Source organism: Pezoporus occidentalis, unplaced genomic scaffold (genome assembly GCF_034315485.1).
Source record: "Pezoporus occidentalis ecotype Australia unplaced genomic scaffold, CSIRO_AGI_Poc_V1 ctg151, whole genome shotgun sequence".
Taxonomy (NCBI): Eukaryota; Metazoa; Chordata; class Aves; order Psittaciformes; family Psittacidae; genus Pezoporus; species Pezoporus occidentalis.
In genome coordinates this window covers 134,267-152,072 of record NW_026913328.1, presented here as the reverse complement: position 1 = coordinate 152,072, position 17,806 = coordinate 134,267, and the positions used below count along the sequence as shown (strand labels likewise).

General features: G+C 50.8%; 2 protein-coding genes across 6 annotated transcripts; both read right to left on the bottom strand.

Moving 5' to 3' along the window:
* Positions 1-2,865: 2,865 nt before the first annotated feature.
* On the bottom strand, positions 2,866-6,970 carry KLHL30 (kelch like family member 30). 5 transcript variants are annotated; one of them, XM_062611088.1, is made up of 8 exons: positions 6,842-6,970; positions 5,756-6,533; positions 5,506-5,671; positions 5,206-5,292; positions 4,818-4,973; positions 4,542-4,730; positions 3,862-4,007; positions 2,866-3,312 (listed from the first exon to the last, which is right to left on the bottom strand). In XM_062611088.1, exons 2-8 carry the CDS (start codon positions 6,527-6,529, stop codon positions 3,064-3,066), a joined length of 1,767 nt encoding a protein of 588 aa, XP_062467072.1. In that variant the 5' UTR covers positions 6,530-6,533; positions 6,842-6,970; the 3' UTR covers positions 2,866-3,063. The 5 variants fall into 5 exon arrangements, with proteins under 5 accessions (XP_062467072.1, XP_062467071.1, XP_062467073.1 ...); XM_062611087.1 differs by having other exon boundaries at positions 5,756-6,596; positions 6,842-6,942; XM_062611089.1 differs by having other exon boundaries at positions 5,756-6,560; positions 6,842-6,914.
* A 47-nt stretch (positions 6,971-7,017) lies between these two features.
* Positions 7,018-9,133, bottom strand: ESPNL (espin like). Its single transcript, XM_062611091.1, has 2 exons — positions 9,030-9,133; positions 7,018-8,940 (listed from the first exon to the last, which is right to left on the bottom strand). Exons 1-2 carry the CDS (start codon positions 9,117-9,119, stop codon positions 7,447-7,449), a joined length of 1,584 nt encoding a protein of 527 aa, XP_062467075.1. The 5' UTR covers positions 9,120-9,133; the 3' UTR covers positions 7,018-7,446.
* Between the last annotated feature and the right edge of the window lie 8,673 nt (positions 9,134-17,806).

Genomic DNA, 17,806 nt, shown 5'->3' with positions numbered 1-17,806 from the left:
GTGGGAGTTCCCAGTCAGGCTGTACCGTATGGACTGTGCAGTACCAAGGCCACTGACTCGGGATGTGGTGTGGGCTGTCTTAGTGCTGGGAAGGAGATATTCTGGTTCTGAAGCTGAGCTGTGAGGTTAAATGCAGCTTGAGTGATAGAAACACTGCTTTCAGAGCAGCAGTGTACCTTCCCTCTGTTAGCAGAAAACAATGGGGTTTTGTCCCAGTTGCTGATACAGCAAAAGTTGCTGGAGTTTGCTCCTGATGTTTATTGGGAAAGTGTTTTCAATAAATGGATCTGTCAGGCAGCTGAGATACAGGCAGGTCCTGTGCTTGTCTGTGTGCTATTTGAGGAGCAGGCATCTCGGGTTTTAGGTACTTGCTGCTATTAAGTGTCTGGTATCTCATCCTGTCCCCATTCCTCCACCAGCTGTTGCTGCAGAGTCAGTGTGCTGTTTTCCAGAGAAATATTGGCTTCAGACCAAATGACAGAGTGAAAGCTAAACCAAATGGGCTCCCAAAGAACATAAATTCCAGATTATGCAACTTTCCCATCATGTGAGTCAGAGGTGCAATGAGGGAGATGAGCCACTGTGTCTGTGGTTTTTTGCCCAGCCTCCTTGATCTGCATGAGAAACTGTGCAGTCTTAGAGGGAGGTTGGTACTGTGGTATCTGCCATTTTGTGCATAGTTCTGTGCAGGGTTGTGAGGCTTCCTTGTATCTTTCCTGCTCCCTATGTTCCCTGAAGGTTTGGGAGATGGTCCTGGATCCTAGGCTGTCTGTTTTCTTGAGCACACAAAAGCTATCCTGTTGTTTGGGACAGGTGGCTTGACCATCTCATCCATTTGTGCTACAGCAGAAGTCAGTTAAGCTAAAGTTCATGGGTTTATGCTAACGCTTCAGCTCACTCGGCCTAGCTTGCACTAACTCTTCACTTCTGTAGAGTACTGAGGAAGGAAGTGGGCCTCCAGCACATACATCAGGTAGTGCTTGCCACTGCCACCTTGTTCTGCTCCCAGATATTCCTGCATACTCTGATGTAAGGTTGCACTGCTGCTTCTGCTCTTGAAAGACAGATTTGGAGAGCCAAGATGGAGCAGCATAGAGTTTAGTCAATCCGTGGCAAAAGAAACCCTGATGGCAGATCTCAGGAAGGGCAGCTCACCCTCCCTTCTCACCTCCCTGCTTTTCACAGCTTTTAGGGAGAGGTGTGTGCTGTCCTGTGGGAGCTGAGCCAAGCACCCATCTCTGGTGCTCCCTCCAGGAGGCACCTTTTAAGTCCAGCACAAGAGCTGGCGAGAGAAGCATCAGCTTGTCCTTCTCTGTCTTCTCTTCTCCTCCCTCCCTCTTATAAAAAAATGAAAACTTAAAAACACAAATCCAACTTGGAAAATAATACACAGGAAAGCCATCTTGAGTAAGGTCCAGCCCAAGGAGACTGCCTCCCCCCTGCCTGTGTGCCTGGATCCCTCAGGGAATGTAGAGCCACGTGCAGTTCAGGCTGTCTCGCAGTGTTGCTGGCACAGCTTATGTGCTACTAAGAAATAAACTCTGTGGCTCCCTTGCCCCATGCCCAGCCTTCCCGGGTACCACTCCTGCAGCCCTTGCTCAGGCATGTAGACCTGTGCCCGTCCTTGCCTCAGATGGCTATCGGAGATGAAGCAGGGAGCGTATCTGTGGTGCCCACAGCCTGGGCCCTGTGCCATGGGCAGGGAATGCCTGGTATGGAAAACCATGGGGAAGGAATTTGCTTTAATCGGATGTGCAGTGTTATCAGGATATTGCTCTGCTTTGAAGATTAGTTGCAAAGGACAATGGCTTCTGCCAGTAAACATTTGCTGCTAATACATTGCAGGGAAGTTAAAGTGATACAAGTAACCTGGTTTCTGCTGCTGGGAAGCTGGGCAGGGATATCTGCTGAGAGAGAAATTACTTAAAGCCATTCACCCCTGTCCTGTCACTACATGTCCTTGTAAAAATACCTCTCCATATTCTCTTTAAAGCCCCTTTAGGCACTGGAAGCTGCTCCAAGGTCTCTCTGGAGCCTTCTCTTCAGGCTGAACAAGCCCAGCTCTCTCAGCCTGTCTCCATAGCAGAGGTGCTCCAGCCCTGGAAGCATCTTTGTGGCCTCCTCTGGACTCACTTGAGCAGCTCCATGTCCTTCTTGTGTTGGACACCCCAACTGAAACCATTCTATAGTTTCCCTGGCCCCAAAACGACAGTGCCTAGCTCTGCCGTCCAGCTCCATGGTACCTCATCTCTGCTGTCCCCTGCTCCTGTTCTGGGGTCCCCCTTTTGGCCCCTCCTTCCTACAGCATGCCCCAGGGCTGGTGGGTATCTTTCAGCAGAAGCTGTAGCTCCTTGAGCAGCTCTCCTGGCACAGCGGGTCCCCCAGTGAGTGCAGGGGCAGTGCCTGGCACACAGATGCACGCAATAGCCTGGGACGATCTTCCTGGAGATTGGCCACTGGCTGTTACAAGTGACCCTCTGTATGTAAAACCCTATGTGGCCTGTGGGGCTCCCCGCAACCTACAGTGTGCATTTTTAATGCTTCAAAAGTAGAAACCTTACACAGAACAGCTAAACCATCAAATGACTCTGGAGCAGGTCTCACACTTCAGTCTTGGCAAGCAAAGTGCTGGGGAAGTTCAGGTGTCAGGAAAGAGAGGATTCACCCAATCCCCCTCATGTTCCCCCATGCTACATGTCAACATTATGGGGAAAGCAGCCATGATCACCAGCAGCAATGCCAGTCTGATGGAATAGGCCACACTTCAGGAGGCCTCTAAATACTCTTGAAAGCTTTGTGGTTTTGGAGGATGGGGAAAAGGCAGTTCTTAAAGAAACTGAAACCAGAACACCAGATGAAAGGAGAGTTAGCCAAAGCATGTTTATAAGGAAAAGAATTTTCCCAGTGGTGGCTGGGCAGGGGGATACACATGCTTCTGATGCCCTGGCCAGCTCAGCAGAGGGGTTTCTGTCTCCCCTCACTCTGCAGAGCTGAGCTGGCAGAGAGGAGAGGCAGGAGGGGAAAGAGCAGCTGCACAGGGTGACAGTGCTGCAGGCTCTCCTACTACCTATGGTCACCCTGGAAAGCCTCTGTCCACTTGGAGGTGTCCATGAAGATGGAGGAGGAGCTGTGGAAGAGCCACAGGCAGGGCAGGGAGCCCTCCCGTGTCCAGAGGTCCTTGGTGCAGTCGTACACCTCCATTTCCACCCGGTAGTCCCCGTTCATGCCTTTCCAGTGGCCGCCAGTGACGAAGAGCCGGTCGCCCAGTGCTACCATCCCGCCATTCTCATGGAGCGTGTGGAGGAGCTGCACCTGTGTGAGGGTTCCAAGCATCTCACCCTGCTGAGATGATTGGGACCTTCCTTGGGGTGCTCCCAATCCCACTGAAGAGATTAACCCACCAGGCGCAACTCCCTTGCCCCATCCTCCTTGCAAGGTTTGGGAGTCCCTGCAGGCACGTCTTGCTTTTAGCAGCATCTCCCTGGTGTGCTTGTATAGGAGCAAGGTTGGGGGTGCTGTGGGGGGCCCGGGGTGAGTGGAGGGGACAGGCAGGATTTTGTTAAGAGTGCCAAGGCAGGAGGCTTGCAAGCCCTGCTGGAAAACCCTGGTCCTGTAGGCTTCTGCATTGTGAATACAGCTTAAAATGAGCAACTCTGTACAAAAGCCATGCACCTAGTGCGGGTGACGGTGGAGCAGGGAAGGAATGATTGGGGCATCTTCAGGTCCACAGGGGTTAATAGAGCAAATGGATGAGCAGGCAGGAAGGAGCAGAGTCAGGGTATGATTGTGGGGTGCTGACAGGGGGGGAACACCTGCCCCACCTCCATAGGAGTGCTTTGCCCCAGCCCACCATCCCACTACCTTCTGCCAGATGTTGGCCTCTGGGTCATACACGTGGACCTTCTTGGTGTTGTCCCCGATAAGGTAGATGAGCCCGCGCAGGGTGGCACAGCGTGGGGCAGAGAGGTATTTGGGGATGAAGGGGGATGTGATCACACTCCACAAATCTGCAAGGAGCAGCCATCAGCAGCGTGTCCCACCCTTGGCTCTTGATGCAGCTGCCAGTGACCAAAAAAAGCATTGCCTATCCCATGGCTATTTAAGGGGCATTTTGAAAGGGAGGGGACAGAGCAGCCAGGCAGGATGGCACCCATGGTTCCCATTCCAGATGAGACTCTTGCATTAAAAAATGTGTGTGTGGGGGGATATTTTTTGTAGTGGTGGTGTGGGAGACCACCACCCGAGGAGGTGGCATTGTCACAGGGGTTTGGCTTCTCCCTAAGGCAGGCAGGATTCCCTCACCCCTCTGCCACAGGGATTCGTCTCCACTAAAGCTCTGGTCTGGGCTGTGCTGCCAGCAGCTGTACTCCTGGATGGCCCCCTACCCTGTGCCACAGCCATCACCAGAGCCCCATTGGCACCCGGTTGCATCCCACAAGAACATGCCCAGTGGCACAGGATTTTGCCTGTCTGGGGGGTCACCCTCAGTCCTGCTTCCCAGGAAAGTGTTGGTGGGATGCAGCGGCAGGGCCAGCTCTCACCTTGGACAGGGTTGTAGCACTGCAGGGTGAGTGCATTGTACTTGACGGCACAGGAACCCACCAGGTAGAGCTTGCTCAAGCAGCTGGCTGCTGCAAAATTGCTCACATACTTGAGGGCCGGGCTGATGGCACACCAGCTCTTGTTGTATGGGTCATAGCGCTCCACCTCCACCACGTCCACCGTCGTCCCTGCAAGGCGGCAGGACACTGCCCACTGCTCTGGGGCACCCACAAACCCCTGCCCCAGCAACACCCGCGGGGTCTTTGCAGCCTTACCCCCAATGACATAGATCTCGCCATTGAGGATGGCACTGGTGTGGTTTGTCCGGGCTTTCAGCATGGAAGCAATGGGCTTCCAGGCACCGTCCCTGGGGCAGAAGCACCAGGCCTGGGTTGTTGACCATGTGTCGTTCTGGGACCCACGGGAACCACCTGGGAAGGGACAGGTCAGGTGGACACCCCTCTGAGTGCAGACGTCTCTGCCATCCCCTGCCAGACGTCTCTGCCATCCCCTGCCAGATCCACCCAAGAGGGGGGCTAGGAGAGGGTTTTGCTGGGAGAGGAGGGTAGCCCCTGGCCCCATGACAGTGCTCTGTGCCCACATCTTTGTCCTTCACCTTCCATCCCCACTCTCTGGGGACACTCACCCTGCGCTAGCACCTACCTGTGACATAAACATCATTGTTGAGAGCCACCAGGGAAAAGCCCCATTTGTTGTAATCGGGGAAATCTGGCAGAGCCATCCATCGCCCTGAAACCCAGCAGAGCCAAGTGAAGAGCTCCCCCCTCAGACAGTGGTGATGCTTTTGAGCCAGCCCTGTTTCATTCCCCCCCCCGCCCCCCTTTTTCCCCAGCGCCCCTCCTGACCTCAGATCATTTGGCAAGAGGTGGCTTTGGGGTAGATGGAGGGTTAATTAACATGTAATGGGTGTACAGTTGCCCCATCCATGCCATGCACACTTACTACTTTTGGGGTTGTAAAAGGCAAAGTTCCTGGGGGTGGCCGGCATCTGCAGCTCCCTGTCCTCATCCTCACCCTCTTCCAGCACGCGGCCACCAACCACCACCAGCACCTCCTCCAGCTTCTGCAGTGAGGTGGGGGAGTTCTGCGCACCAGCATCACTCTGGCCCTGATGGAGAGGCCAGGACAAGACCATCAGGGTCCAAGCTGAGCCACCAGCTTGTGGAGTGGGATTTGGGGCAGGGGTACCCACCGTGGTGCGGGATCGTGTGACAAGGGCCTTGCTGGCATCTGAGTCACGGATAAGGGGCTCAGTGGTAAGCAGGTTCTGCAGGTACTGGTCAGGCAGCAAGACGAGGTGAGCCAGCTCCAGCAGCTCAGGAAGGAACTGGGCTCGGGACCCTGGGTCATGGCGTACCCAGCGCAGCACAGCCTCAGCCAGGCTCTGCTCCTCCTGCACCTGTAGCTGGTCCTTGGAGAGGTAGACAGCCAACCTCTCCTTGGAGAGCTGGAGGAACTCCTCCTGCAGAGAAACAGCTTCAAAGTTCTCCTGCAAGAAAGACCAGGCCTTGGAGGAGACCTCAGGGCAGCCGTGGCTCTCGCCGAACTCGCAGATACCTAGGCAGTTGGTGGCATCCATCTGCTGCCGGAGGTAGCGGCTGCAGACCGTCTGGATAGTGGGGAAGTGCAGCTGGCTGGAGGTTCGCATCAGCCCCTCCACGTTGTCCTGGTTGATGGTGACCTTCCCCGTGTAGGCAAAGTCGAGCAGCATCTCCAGGGCACCAGCGTCCACCTCTTTCAGCTCCACCCGTGCTGCAATGCTCTCGGCGAAGTCACCGGAGAACATGGCATGGAAGTAGTGGCTGCAGAGGGCCAGGATGCCGCGGTGGCAGGGGAACTCCCGCCCGCCCGCCACCAGCGTCACATCTGCCAACTTGGGGTTGGAGCGCAGCCGCTGCAGCCCCTCCAGCATGCCCTGGGCATGTGAAGGCAGGCAGAAGTCAAAGTCGTCCACATTCCTCACCATGGTGCTGGGGATGAGCGCAGTGCCTCGCTGGCTGAGAGAGACCCCGCGGAGCGTGGCAGGGGTGCCCCTGCCAGGGAAAGGCGATGACATCTCCCTCCCTCCGCACAGCCGCACCTTCCCAGCGCCTGATCTACAGGCACCAGCAGGGACCAGGGAAGTGCTCCCTGGACCCCCCCATTCCCACGTGCACCGGTGGCCTCCCCATGCTCCTCCGAAGCTGCCCTGTCGGAGCTGCCACCGATTTTTAGGGGGTGGGCGGTGGTGTTTGGGGTGAGTTCAGCCCCGCTCTGTCTCGCTCGCTCCCGCTCTCACCTGGGCTCTGCAGCCCCCCGGCCAGCCCGCCGGGAGGGAAGTGGCCGCGGTCCGGCACTGGGGAGGGACACTCTTGTTGAGACACGGGAAACAGCCGGGACAAGGCAGCACGCTATTTTTAGGCGCCACTGGGACACCGCTCCCTGCTCTTAAAGGCACCGTACAGGCAGAGCTGCCTGCTCCTCCCCATCCCTGTCGCCTCGTGACTTTGCTGTTTTGGAAGGCATCCCTCTGCAGCCAGCTGGGCACCACGAGCCCGGGTGTTACTGCAGCATCGCCCCGACCTTCCCGTCGGGGGCGTCTCTGCGATGTCCCTACTCCCTCTGGCTATCGTTGTGATGTGTTAAATATAGGATGTTATCTCACTCCTCCTCGGCCGCAAATAAGCAGCGGCAGCCGCCTCACCGCAGGGAGTGAGGCCGCCCCAGGGGCCAAAACACTGGTCCTGGAGAGGGTGGGAGGGGGTCAGGGTGCTGGGGCAGTCCCCCTTCCACACAAATAGCTTTCTCCATCACCTCGGGAAGCTTCACTCAGCTCGGACAGAAAAAAGAGGCCTTTATTACAGCCCGCGGTTTCACGCAGCCCTCCCCGCCAGCGGGTGGGCATCACTCTTCTAAGCTGAAGATCTCGGCTTCCTTCTCCTTCCAGAAAGCGAAGCTGCGGTCGATGTAGCGGCAGATCTCCTCTCCATCTCCTCCAGCCTCCCCCAGCCGCCAGGCTGAGCTCTGGGGGGATCCGAAATACTTCTCCTTGATGTCCTCGAAACCGTCCTGCCAGCGCCGCCGGCCGGCTGCGATTTCGTCGGTGACGGCGCGGTGGAAAGCGCGCACCGCATGCCAGCCATGCCGGCCCAGCTGCTCGAACACCTCGAAGCAGAGGAGGTGGCGGCCGCGGCGCTCCTCGGGAGACAGTTCCTGCTCCAGGATGCGGAAATAGCCCAGCATGAACAGCTCCAGCGACAGGCTGTCGTAGTCTGCCGCCTTCCCCCCGGCCAACACCACGAACTGCTCTGGAGAGAGCAGGGCGCTCGTAGGGGGCGGCGGCGGCGGGGGGCGGCGGGAGGCAGCTTCCCGCCAGCCGCCCAGAAGCCGCTGGATGGCCTCCCTCTGCCGCGCCAGGCGGGCCGTCCCCCACTCCCCAGTCGCCGCTGCCTCCCGGGTGTCCCCGGCGGCCGGCAAGGAGGGCCCGTAGGCAGAGGACCGTTTCCAGTGGCTCAGGAAGAGCATCACGATCCGTTCCTTCCTCAGGCTGCCCCACTCCGGCCCCGGCCCCGGGGATCCGCCGCCGCCGCCGTCGGAGAACCCCTCCTCGCAGCTGATGCCCGAGTCGCTGGCGGCCTCCGTACCTTTCCCTCCGGCCGCCTTCTCTTCCACCGCCCCCCAGGCGGGCTCGAAGGCCCCGCGGAGGCTGCGGACGCAGACCCCGTACTGCCGGATCTCCCGCTGCGCCAGGCTGCCCGCCGTCTCTCGGGGCTGCCCGACGGCGGCGGCGGGGGCACCGGCGGGGGAAGCGGCGAGAGAGGAGACCCGCGCCCCCTCGGCGTGTGCCAGCATCGCGGCCAGGCTGCTCACGGCGCCCGCCAAGCGGCCACACCAGAGGGGCAGCGGCTGCCCGGGAGCGGGCGGGGGGCTGCGCACGGTGATGCTGAGCAGCGGGGCAGGCAGGAGGGCGCGTAGCTCCCGCGCCAGCCGCCGCAGCTCGCTCTGGTACGCCTCGCCCCGGCGCCGCAGCCGCAGGCTCTCCACCGTCCGTTCCAGATGCTGCAGGTCTGCCTCGGTCAACAGCTCCCCGAAGGGGCCCAACATGGCCTGACGGGAGGGCGAAAAGCTCCAGGAGCCCTCGTTCTGCGGAAAGGGTCCGTCAGCCGGCGGCCCCCGGGCTGGCAGCGTGGGTCCGGTCTCTTCCCATCCCCGGGACGCCCGTACCTGGCCGCCCGCCTCCTCTTGGTACACCAGCCGGGCCTGCAGCCGCCGCACCATCACCTGCCTCTTCCACTCGTGGATGGGGCGGCCCCTCTCGTCGTGTGTGGGTACCAGGAAGTCAACTTCTGCCTCCGCGGGGTCCGGCCCCGGGGGTTCCGCCGGCTCGGCCGCTCCATGCTGCGCGGGCAGAGTCACGGGAAGATCGGGGTTGGGGGGGCAGCTCGAGGGGGATAGGCCGGGGGCCGCGGGCGGAGCCAGCGACCTACCGGGTGGGTGAAGAAGGGCGCCGGGATCCTGGCTCGCTGTGAGGGCTTGCGAAGCTTTAGTTCCGCCGGTACCAACCCGCCGGGCTCCATCCCCAGCCGGGCCGGGTGGCTGCCGGGGGGAGAGGCGCAGGCTTCCTCCTGGAGAAGGAGGGCAGGCAAGGGGAGATGCCTCCCTCCCAACACTCCCAGGGCCCCCAAGGAAGGACAGGGTAAGGGGTACTCCGTGAAGATGCCCAGCACATCGCCCCAGCTCTTGAGGGAAACCTTCCCCTGGAAAGACCCACTGCTGAGCGTTTCCGTCAGAAAACGGGATGGAGCTGCAGAACATCTGCTGCGCCTTCTTTCCCCGGGGGACATCGCGATGCCCCCGCAGCTGATGACCAAGCCCGGGGCCGCCCACATCTCCGCCAGCTCTTCTCCGGGCGCCCCATGCCCACGGCGGGCTGGCTTTTCCCAGGGGATGGGGGCACCCACAGCCCCAGCGGGGCCTTACCTTCTGCGGAGGGGGGGGGGCTGAGCCAGCCCCCGGGGACAGGAGGCACCTGGGAGCCCGCCGCTGAGTGCAGGAGGTCGGGTTCTATCCGGGCAACACCCAAAAGTGGGTGCAGCTGCACCCCTGTTCAAGAAGCAATGCTCAGTACTAGGCAGGAGGGAAGGCTGGAAGCTGAGCAGCCCTGGAGCGGGCTAAGGCCGCGGCTGCAGCGCTGGGGCAGGGAGCGCACTGAGCATTGCATTAATATTTCACCGGAGCATCGAGTGGCAGTGCTGGAGCTCAGTGGGTGGCACCGGCACCAGTCCTGGAAATAGTGGCTCGGTGGCTTGGCTCCAAGCCTTGTCCCGCTCCTCAGGCCAACAGAGAATGGCCAAAGCTGGTCATTGTGCCTACCTCCACGCTAGGTTTTGGGGACAAGACGTGTTTTGCACTGGCTGGCACATGGTGCAAGTACTGGCAGTGGGGGATCTTTGGCAGGGGGACCCACCACACTGCTGCCGAATATCTGTTGCCGATATTCAGCCACGTTTGTGTTCCTTCAATCCAGCGCCATCCATTATATATGGCCAGGATGGATTAGTGGGGCTCAGTTACATGTGAGAAATTCCATCAAGGGGCTGGAATACAATCAAGAAGCAGCAGATCAAAGCCTTAAACACCAGTCACCCAGTGAGGATCCGTTACAGATTCAGCCTCTCAATCCTTCCCCAGCCCAGATGACTCCTGGCACAGGGTGGCGCTTGTGGGGTACGTGAGCTGACACCACCCTGCAATACAGCCGCAGCTCCGGGGTGGGTTACGGAGTGCCTGCAGCAGTGTGGCACCCTGCAATATTAATGGGGATGTGGTATGAAACACGGGAACATGGCCCAGTGCTGGAGGTGCCACATATCTCAGGTTAAGCAGACAGATGTTGCGAGCTGTGATATGAGCCACATGCGAGCCTGCTCCTGTGTCTTACTGCTGGCATGGAAGGAGAAGGCTGGAGCTTTGCCAGCTGCTGTGCCAAGGGGGGATTTTGCTGAAAGCCCTGCAAGGGTTGGGTCTTCCTCTGGGTACCAGAGAGCTGCTCTCAAACATCCTGCCTCCTGCTCCCCTGGAGCGCTGGGGAAGGACAGAAAGCCACCTCCATGGCTTGGGACCTCTGATAAGAGGATTCTGCTCAGAGGCAGCCTTTGTGAGCTACCAAAGAGCCACCTCCCCCTGCCAGCATTTTCCAATCAAAATTTCTATGAGAGTTTAATCTTTGCATATGTCTCTGGGGCCCAGAAGGCACTGAGAGGCTGTGGTCCCCCTGAGCAGCCTCACCCCATGCTCAGCTGCCCTTGCTGTGCCAGATGTGGTCCCCAAAACTCTTGACACCAGTGTTTCAGCCTGCTCCCTGGGAAGCAGATTCTGAAAGGTGGCAGGCAGGTGTGGGCAGCAGCTCAGCCCCAGTGCCGGGAGCTCTCCAGTTAAGTGGTCCATGGGAGGGATGGAGCAGGACAGCAGTGAGGGCCAGGCACTTTGGGGCATGCCACCATGTGGCTGCCACCACAAAGCTCTTGAGGGTGCCCCGAAATGAGGAAGAGCTCCATGTTTTCCTGAAGAAGAGACTCCCTAAATATAATGCACATCCTGGCTGGGGCAGCTCCTCTCACAGGCAGTCCTCTTCTGCAGGATTAGGAAAAGAGAGGATGGTCTCCCCTGAACCTCCATCTTAGCCGCTTTCCTTACTCTGGACTTCAGGAGAGCAGACACTGGCCCCTCCAGGGATCTGCTTGGCACAGTCTCAGGGTGTTGTGTCTGTTTGTATCTCAACCCACAGGTTTTATCTCTCCTTGTTTTTTTTTTAAATTCTCCTTCCCATCTCAGTGTGGCAGCCAAATTTAGCAGCTGTGTGGTACTTAGTTGCTGTCTGGGCTTAAACCACAACTGAGTTGTGATTGCACTCGACAAATGTACAACACACAATTCACTTACTGACTGTTTTATAAAACTCTTTATTAATATCTGAAATAATGTCAATAAAATGTGAACTCCTGGATCACTTCTGAAAATGAGACCTATGCTCAAAAAAATAAAAGTAATTTGGTGGTGGTTAAATTTTTGCCAAAGGAAATTCTGACTCCTGTATTTGGGCAGAACTCTGTCATTTCCTGTGTCCTAACCCATCCACTGAGGAGGCTGTCTCCTAGAAACAAGAGCACAAAAATAAAGCTACATAATGTCTTTGAACATTCATGAGAAATATCTTTCAAACTATTGCATGACCAACAAAACTGTTATCTGTCAGCCTGTTGAGTTTCAGTTCTGCAAGTGCTCCAAACAGTAAAGTCTTAACTTGGAACCTGAGTAACCTCCTTGATTTTAGAGACTGGTTAGTGTATTTCCTTTAACTTAACAAATTATTAGTTTGTCTCACTCAGAATAGGATTCCATGTGTTTCAGTTTGGACTGTCTTCGTTTTTTCCTTTTTGGTTATTTAGTAATTTCAGTACTGTTGTTATTTCAATAATTAAACAGACTTGAAAAAGAGATAGTATTGAATAGCAGTATCACTCATCTTACAACACTGAACAATTGGTGTTGCATGCATATGAAATTAAAGGTCCCTATGGACAGTTAATCCTATTAGTATTCCCTGAAATTACGTACTATATCAACAGTGTCCAGTGTATTGCTTACGTTTTTCTTTTCTCAGTGGATGAAATCCACCCTTGTACAGAAGAGCAGTACCAGATGCCTGCATTACGGAACTCTTCAATGAACCACAATTTGTGAGTTTAAGACCGGCAGCTTTTTAGTGACACAGAGTAGGTGAATCTCCTTTGTTTGAATTACAACTTCTCATGTACTTAAATGTGCATATTTATATATCTTATATAAAATATATGTATGCACATATTTAGCATATATGCATATGTAAAGCACTGAGGCTGTTCTGTCTGTTATGTGATCTGGCTCATACTCTTCTGTGTTCTAGTGCCTAGGGAAATCCTTTTGTGAGCTGCCACAGTATCATCCTGACTCTTTCGTTACTGCTAGTTACAGCATATAGGCTTATAGAGTGCAACTCCTTATTTGAACTGCAGAAGTCCAGCTTTCACCAATTTTTATCCTATTACTTCAGGTGTTTATTTGTCTTATAATGTGTCTGGCAACCTGTAGTCATATCCAAGTGTACTGTAGCTTCAAAGTGATAAATCCATAAATGACAAAACCCCTGTAGATATATACAGAAAAAGTGATACAATCCTATTTTGATGAAAAAGTAGAAGATTAACTTTCTGCTGGAATACTACCCCTGTATGAATACTAAGCAAGGCAAACTCAGCTGGTCTAAGGAAGATATTAATAAGAAATTAGAGTAATAACTTTCTGCTGGGAGATTTCCTATATAGCAATACTAAAGAGCATAAACTCCACTCGTCTAAGTCAAATAATGTGATCTGTGATAAGCCTAATATGTTGTTTATGACCCTAGAAGATCAACTAGTGAGAGATACAAATGCTAAAGCTGGATGTTTACCAGCCACAATAAAGGTGGAGAACGACTGGATTTTAGTAGTGATTACAGACAGGCTATGAGCCAGTATTTTGCTAGGGATGGAAAAACTGAGCAAATGCAGAAAAATAGAGGTGTGTTCCAGTTAGAACTAGGGAGGGACGGACACTGCTATATGGGGCCAAAATCCTCTTTTACCTTAAATATACTGCACAGTTATGATTATCCAGGTTCTGCTTTGAAAGGCGCTCTCTAGGCTATGTGCTAATGATGATGTCTAGCAACCTAGCTCTTCTTACTAACATGCTTTGGCCTTGGCTTACAGAGGCAAAAGTTAAGATGGGGTATGATTATTGCCAATAAATATATGGTATGCTGTAGAACAAGAAGTCTGGACAATGCTGGTTCTACAGTAAAATGTATATGCTGCTACTGAATAGCTGGTTTTGATACCAAAAGAAAAAAATTCTGTAACTGACTTTGCTTCAGAGAAACCAACACAGCTAATTTAAGAACAGCTGAGATTTAAAAAAAGGAAAATGCCAGTAAATCTCTTCTATTTATAACAACTAAGATAACTGCAATATCTAACTCTTCTATCACTGATGTAGTGATAGAAGCAGTGGGTAATAAGTAACAAATACAATTATTTGAAAAAAAGCCAGAATTTCCTCCTAAACTAAGTGATGAGAAATGTTCTTAGAGAAACATGGTCCTTCTAAAGACAGCATTTTTTGTGATGCCTCCAAATTGGAATGGAAAAGGGCAAGAAAACTGTTCATTTCTTTTTTTTTTTTTTTTCCTTTGTGTGTGTGTATCCTTCTATTGAGATTAATCTCAAGGGGAAAACTGACAACAATTTGTAGCCCAATGTAACTTTTATTAATATAAATTTTCAATCGCTTTTGTTTTATTTTATTAGGAAAGCACAACCCTGCTGATATTTGTCTACATTAATAACTGCAGGCTAAGAAATTTCAACAGAGTTCAGGTTTACATACAGCAATATTGTGATAGCGTTGGCACACTGATGTTGAGCTTCCTCTGAATATTTTTTTTCCGAAGAAAAAATTCTAAAAGATATAGCTTAAACTCTCACTACAGCAATTCTGGTTATTTTAGTGCTATTTTGAAACATTCCATTCGCATAATCTTGAATGCCAAAAAGGCTATAAAAAGGATTGCCACAAGATGGCACCACAGCATTCTGAATAATCATAGAATCACAGAACGGTTCCAGCCCCCTGCCACGGGCAGGGACACCTTCCACCAGACCAGGTTGCTCCAAGACCCTTCCAACCTGGCCTTGAATGCTGCCAGGGATGGGGCAGCCAAAGCTTCTCCTCTGGGCAACTTCTTCCACCGCTTCACCACCCTCATGGGGAAGAACTTTTCCCTAATATCTAACCTAAATCTCCCCTGTGTCAGCTCAAAGCCATTCCCCCTTGTCCTGGAATTTTGTGGGTGTAACTTAGCCAGGTAGTTTCCTCAGGGAGACAACTCACTGCACATGGGAGGTTTTATGTCTCCCTAGTCATTAATTTACTTTCTCCCTTTGATCTGATGTTCTGGAGGTGCTTGCATTTGCTATTTCCTGATATAACAGCAGTCAAAGGTAGAACTGTGCAAGCTGAAACTACAAATTCTGTTATATGAGACAACCTATGCAGTTTCCTTCAGCAGCAACTCTTCCCATCATTTCTAGCTGGAATACTTTGTGTTAACTTTCATAAATGTGAGCTATTGTATTTTCTTTGTAAAGTTGTATTTCCGTTGGTAAATGATTTAGCATCAGTAAATGATTTACTGCTGTAAATTGAAATGCAGCCAGATATCATTGCATTATGCAGCACATCAGTGGGATGATGACCAGGACAAAAGGCTCTGCTGAAGTGAGAATTGTGAACTTACAAAAGTGAATATACTGATTAGAAATTATTTATGCCTGTTGTTGAGTGGTAAAGACAAAAACTGGTAGGAAGCACCTGCACATAAGAGACAGAAACTGCTTTTGCTTGGTAAACAAAAAATACTGCACTATAAATATGTTCCATAAATAGGTCTATCAATCTTTTATTTTTTTATATGTAAAATATAATTTTATGCTTTCTAAATATTTATACCTGCATGAAATGGAGCAGATATTTTCCACAGTCCAAGCAAATGCTTTTCTTTTATCCCCTGGGAAGCACATTCTTGTCCTCATCTGTATATATTCTTGCATAGTTTAGTTGTCATGCATGCGAAAGATAAGGCCATGTTAGCTATCAGTCTTAACAAAACCCCAAAATCTGGCAAGTCACATGAGTTGAGGGAGGCTGCTGAGGGATTTTATCATTTTCTCAAGTGTTAGCCTTTCATCACAGGTGGCAAAACCAGTGTACATACTATACCTTTGCTTCTGATCATTGAGGATGTTGCTGCTAATTTAGAAACATACATAACTCTCAGAAGAAAAATGGATTGGACCCATGTGGAAGACTAACTGGCATAGATATGGAATGCAAAAAAGCACTTTTATATCTCAGTTACTAAGGATGCTAACATATTCCTTTCGTAAAAATGTGTGACTTCACTCTGACCTTGTTCGGTGAAACTGAATTTCTCTTTCAGCACTTAGTAGCATACTATTTCAACCAGTACACAGTGCTGAACATGAAGAAGGTAGCTTCTACACCACTACTATTTTATCTTCAAAGAACAAGGCATCTAGAGTATCCCTGAAATTTCAAATTTGTTTTTCTGACAAAATAAAGTGTGCGTGTATTTCCTCACAGAGATTAGTGAGAGCAGTTGCAAGATTATTTTCTGTGTGATTCAAAGGTGTTAGCTATGCCTAGACCATTCATCCAACAGCTGGAGCAGAACTGAAAATTTCTGTATTTAAAGAGATACCTGCAGTTTGCCCTCAGGGGAGCTGGGTCCATATGCTTCTGAAACATAGCGTTTTCTTACGGTAATCTCCATGGCATGCTTTGGTGAATTGTAAAGTGACAGCCAGATGTCCAAAAGATCTCTGAGCTTCTCTACCTTCAGCTGTTAGACTTTTGTACATGTAGAAGCTCATGGAAATTTTACCATTGCGACCTTTTCCTCTCACAGCGAGTAATGCTAGTAATGGCAAAAAGCAACTGTGACTTTATTTGCATTTCCTTTGAAATTATTTATTTTAAGATGTCACAAATTTTCATGTTGTACTATGTAACAGGTCTTAAGACAAAGTCAGAGGAGCTGTGTGGAGAGCTTGGAAAGTTTCCTGTCATTTTTTAGCTAAAAGATTTATTAGACACATTTTAAAATTTAGATTTTCCTTAGACATAACAAAGACAGATGGAGTCAGATTATTCAAACTTTGTATTTTGCAGTAAGCATGTTTTCACAGATTCTACAGCTCAATTATTTTCTGTATATGAGGAATAGCTATTAAAACCCCCAAAACCTAATGATGATAATCATTATCATAGCAACATGACTTGTTTTGACAAAATAGGAAGAAATACTGAGGCCTGAGTTAATGCCTGCTGGATGTAAAGTCCATGTGTTACGGTAGATGCAATCTGTGTATTTGCAATTTAACAGCAAATGATAAAATTAACTTTCCCCCTCATACTAAAAAACCTGGAGAGTTGCTATCTGCAGGATTGCTCTTATATAAAACCATTCATGTTCTTTAATACTAGCAGCAATTTTATATAAATAGTTGCTACATTGCAATATATGATCTGGGTACTTCGATTTCTGGATGTGCACTACCTCCTGATAGCTCTTTTAGAGAGGAAAGTCCCATTTGGTGCCATTAATCATATCTTGTTTAAATTCTTCTGTGTTCCACCAAATGCTTTGTAGGTCTTGAGATTTCCACCAGTTTGACAATATCTAGGCACCTGGACTAAGAGAATATTTCTTTATTTTATTTCATGGCTGTATGTTGAATGCATAAGCACTGTAAAGAAAAGATGCTTTCACCGAACACACTGTTTTCTTGTGTGATTTCAAAATTTCATGGTCTTGAAGACTTAGAAGTAACCTATTTCTACAAATTTATAATTGATTCACCTTCCCTGATTAGAACCTTTTTTTGGTCATATGCAGCCATTACAGGTCAAAAATGATCTGAGTCAGGAACAGCCTAGTGATGTCAAGGAATATTCTCTGCAGATGGTCTCTCATTTTAAGAGCAAAGTGAAGGTGTGCAGAGTACTCTCTTGCTTACAACATGGCGCACCTTTTGCTTACTAAATGCTCAGTTTTGCTATCTGTAAGAACTGTGGAAAGGAATGCTTGTTTTTGTTTTTTTTTTTTTTTCTGTGTGGAAAGCAGAAGAGTTCTATTTCCTTGGTTTCAGCATACATACTTGTATTTTCAGTGCTCAGAATAGGTGGCCAGAGAATGTTCTGTTGCTTGGCAACGTTTTTCTTGGAAAGCAATCAGCGAAGAGGGAAAGAGGAGAACTGAAGAACAAATGCCCATCTGCCATTTTTGATATACAGGACAGGCTCTTTAAAATAATGAATTCTACTAGGAGTAAGGTTAAAAACCTGAACTGATTTATTTCAAGATCCTCAGGCAAGGATACACTGTTTCTGAGCATCTTACTCATGTCTATGAAACTGCCACGTATCTTCAAATGTTCGGATTTGTAAAATCTCTGCTGTTAGAAGTGCTTGTATTACCTTCAACTGATTTAAAAAGGAAGAGTTTAAGTCATCAGCCCAGTTGCTGCATCTGAGATTTTCTTCACATACTTTCGTCTTCCATCATTTGCCCATTTATTGTCGTATATTAAATCTATATGAT

What these genes read in the sequence shown, in the direction of transcription:
- KLHL30 (XM_062611085.1), bottom strand. Translation starts at nt 6,619, where the DNA reads ATGTCATCGCCTTTCCCTGGCAGGGGCACCCCTGCCACGCTCCGCGGG. An exon ending in CTTTTACAACCCCAAAAGTA is followed by an intron (nt 5,293 to 5,505) that starts GTAAGTGTGCAT and finishes GCTGGGTTTCAG; the next exon opens with GGCGATGGATGGCTCTGCCA. An exon ending in CGAGATCTATGTCATTGGGG is followed by an intron (nt 4,731 to 4,817) that starts GTAAGGCTGCAA and finishes GCCGCCTTGCAG; the next exon opens with GGACGACGGTGGACGTGGTG.
- ESPNL (XM_062611091.1), bottom strand. Translation starts at nt 9,119, where the DNA reads ATGGAGCCCGGCGGGTTGGTACCGGCGGAACTAAAGCTTCGCAAGCCC. An exon ending in CGCCCTTCTTCACCCACCCG is followed by an intron (nt 8,941 to 9,029) that starts GTAGGTCGCTGG and finishes CTGCCCGCGCAG; the next exon opens with CATGGAGCGGCCGAGCCGGC.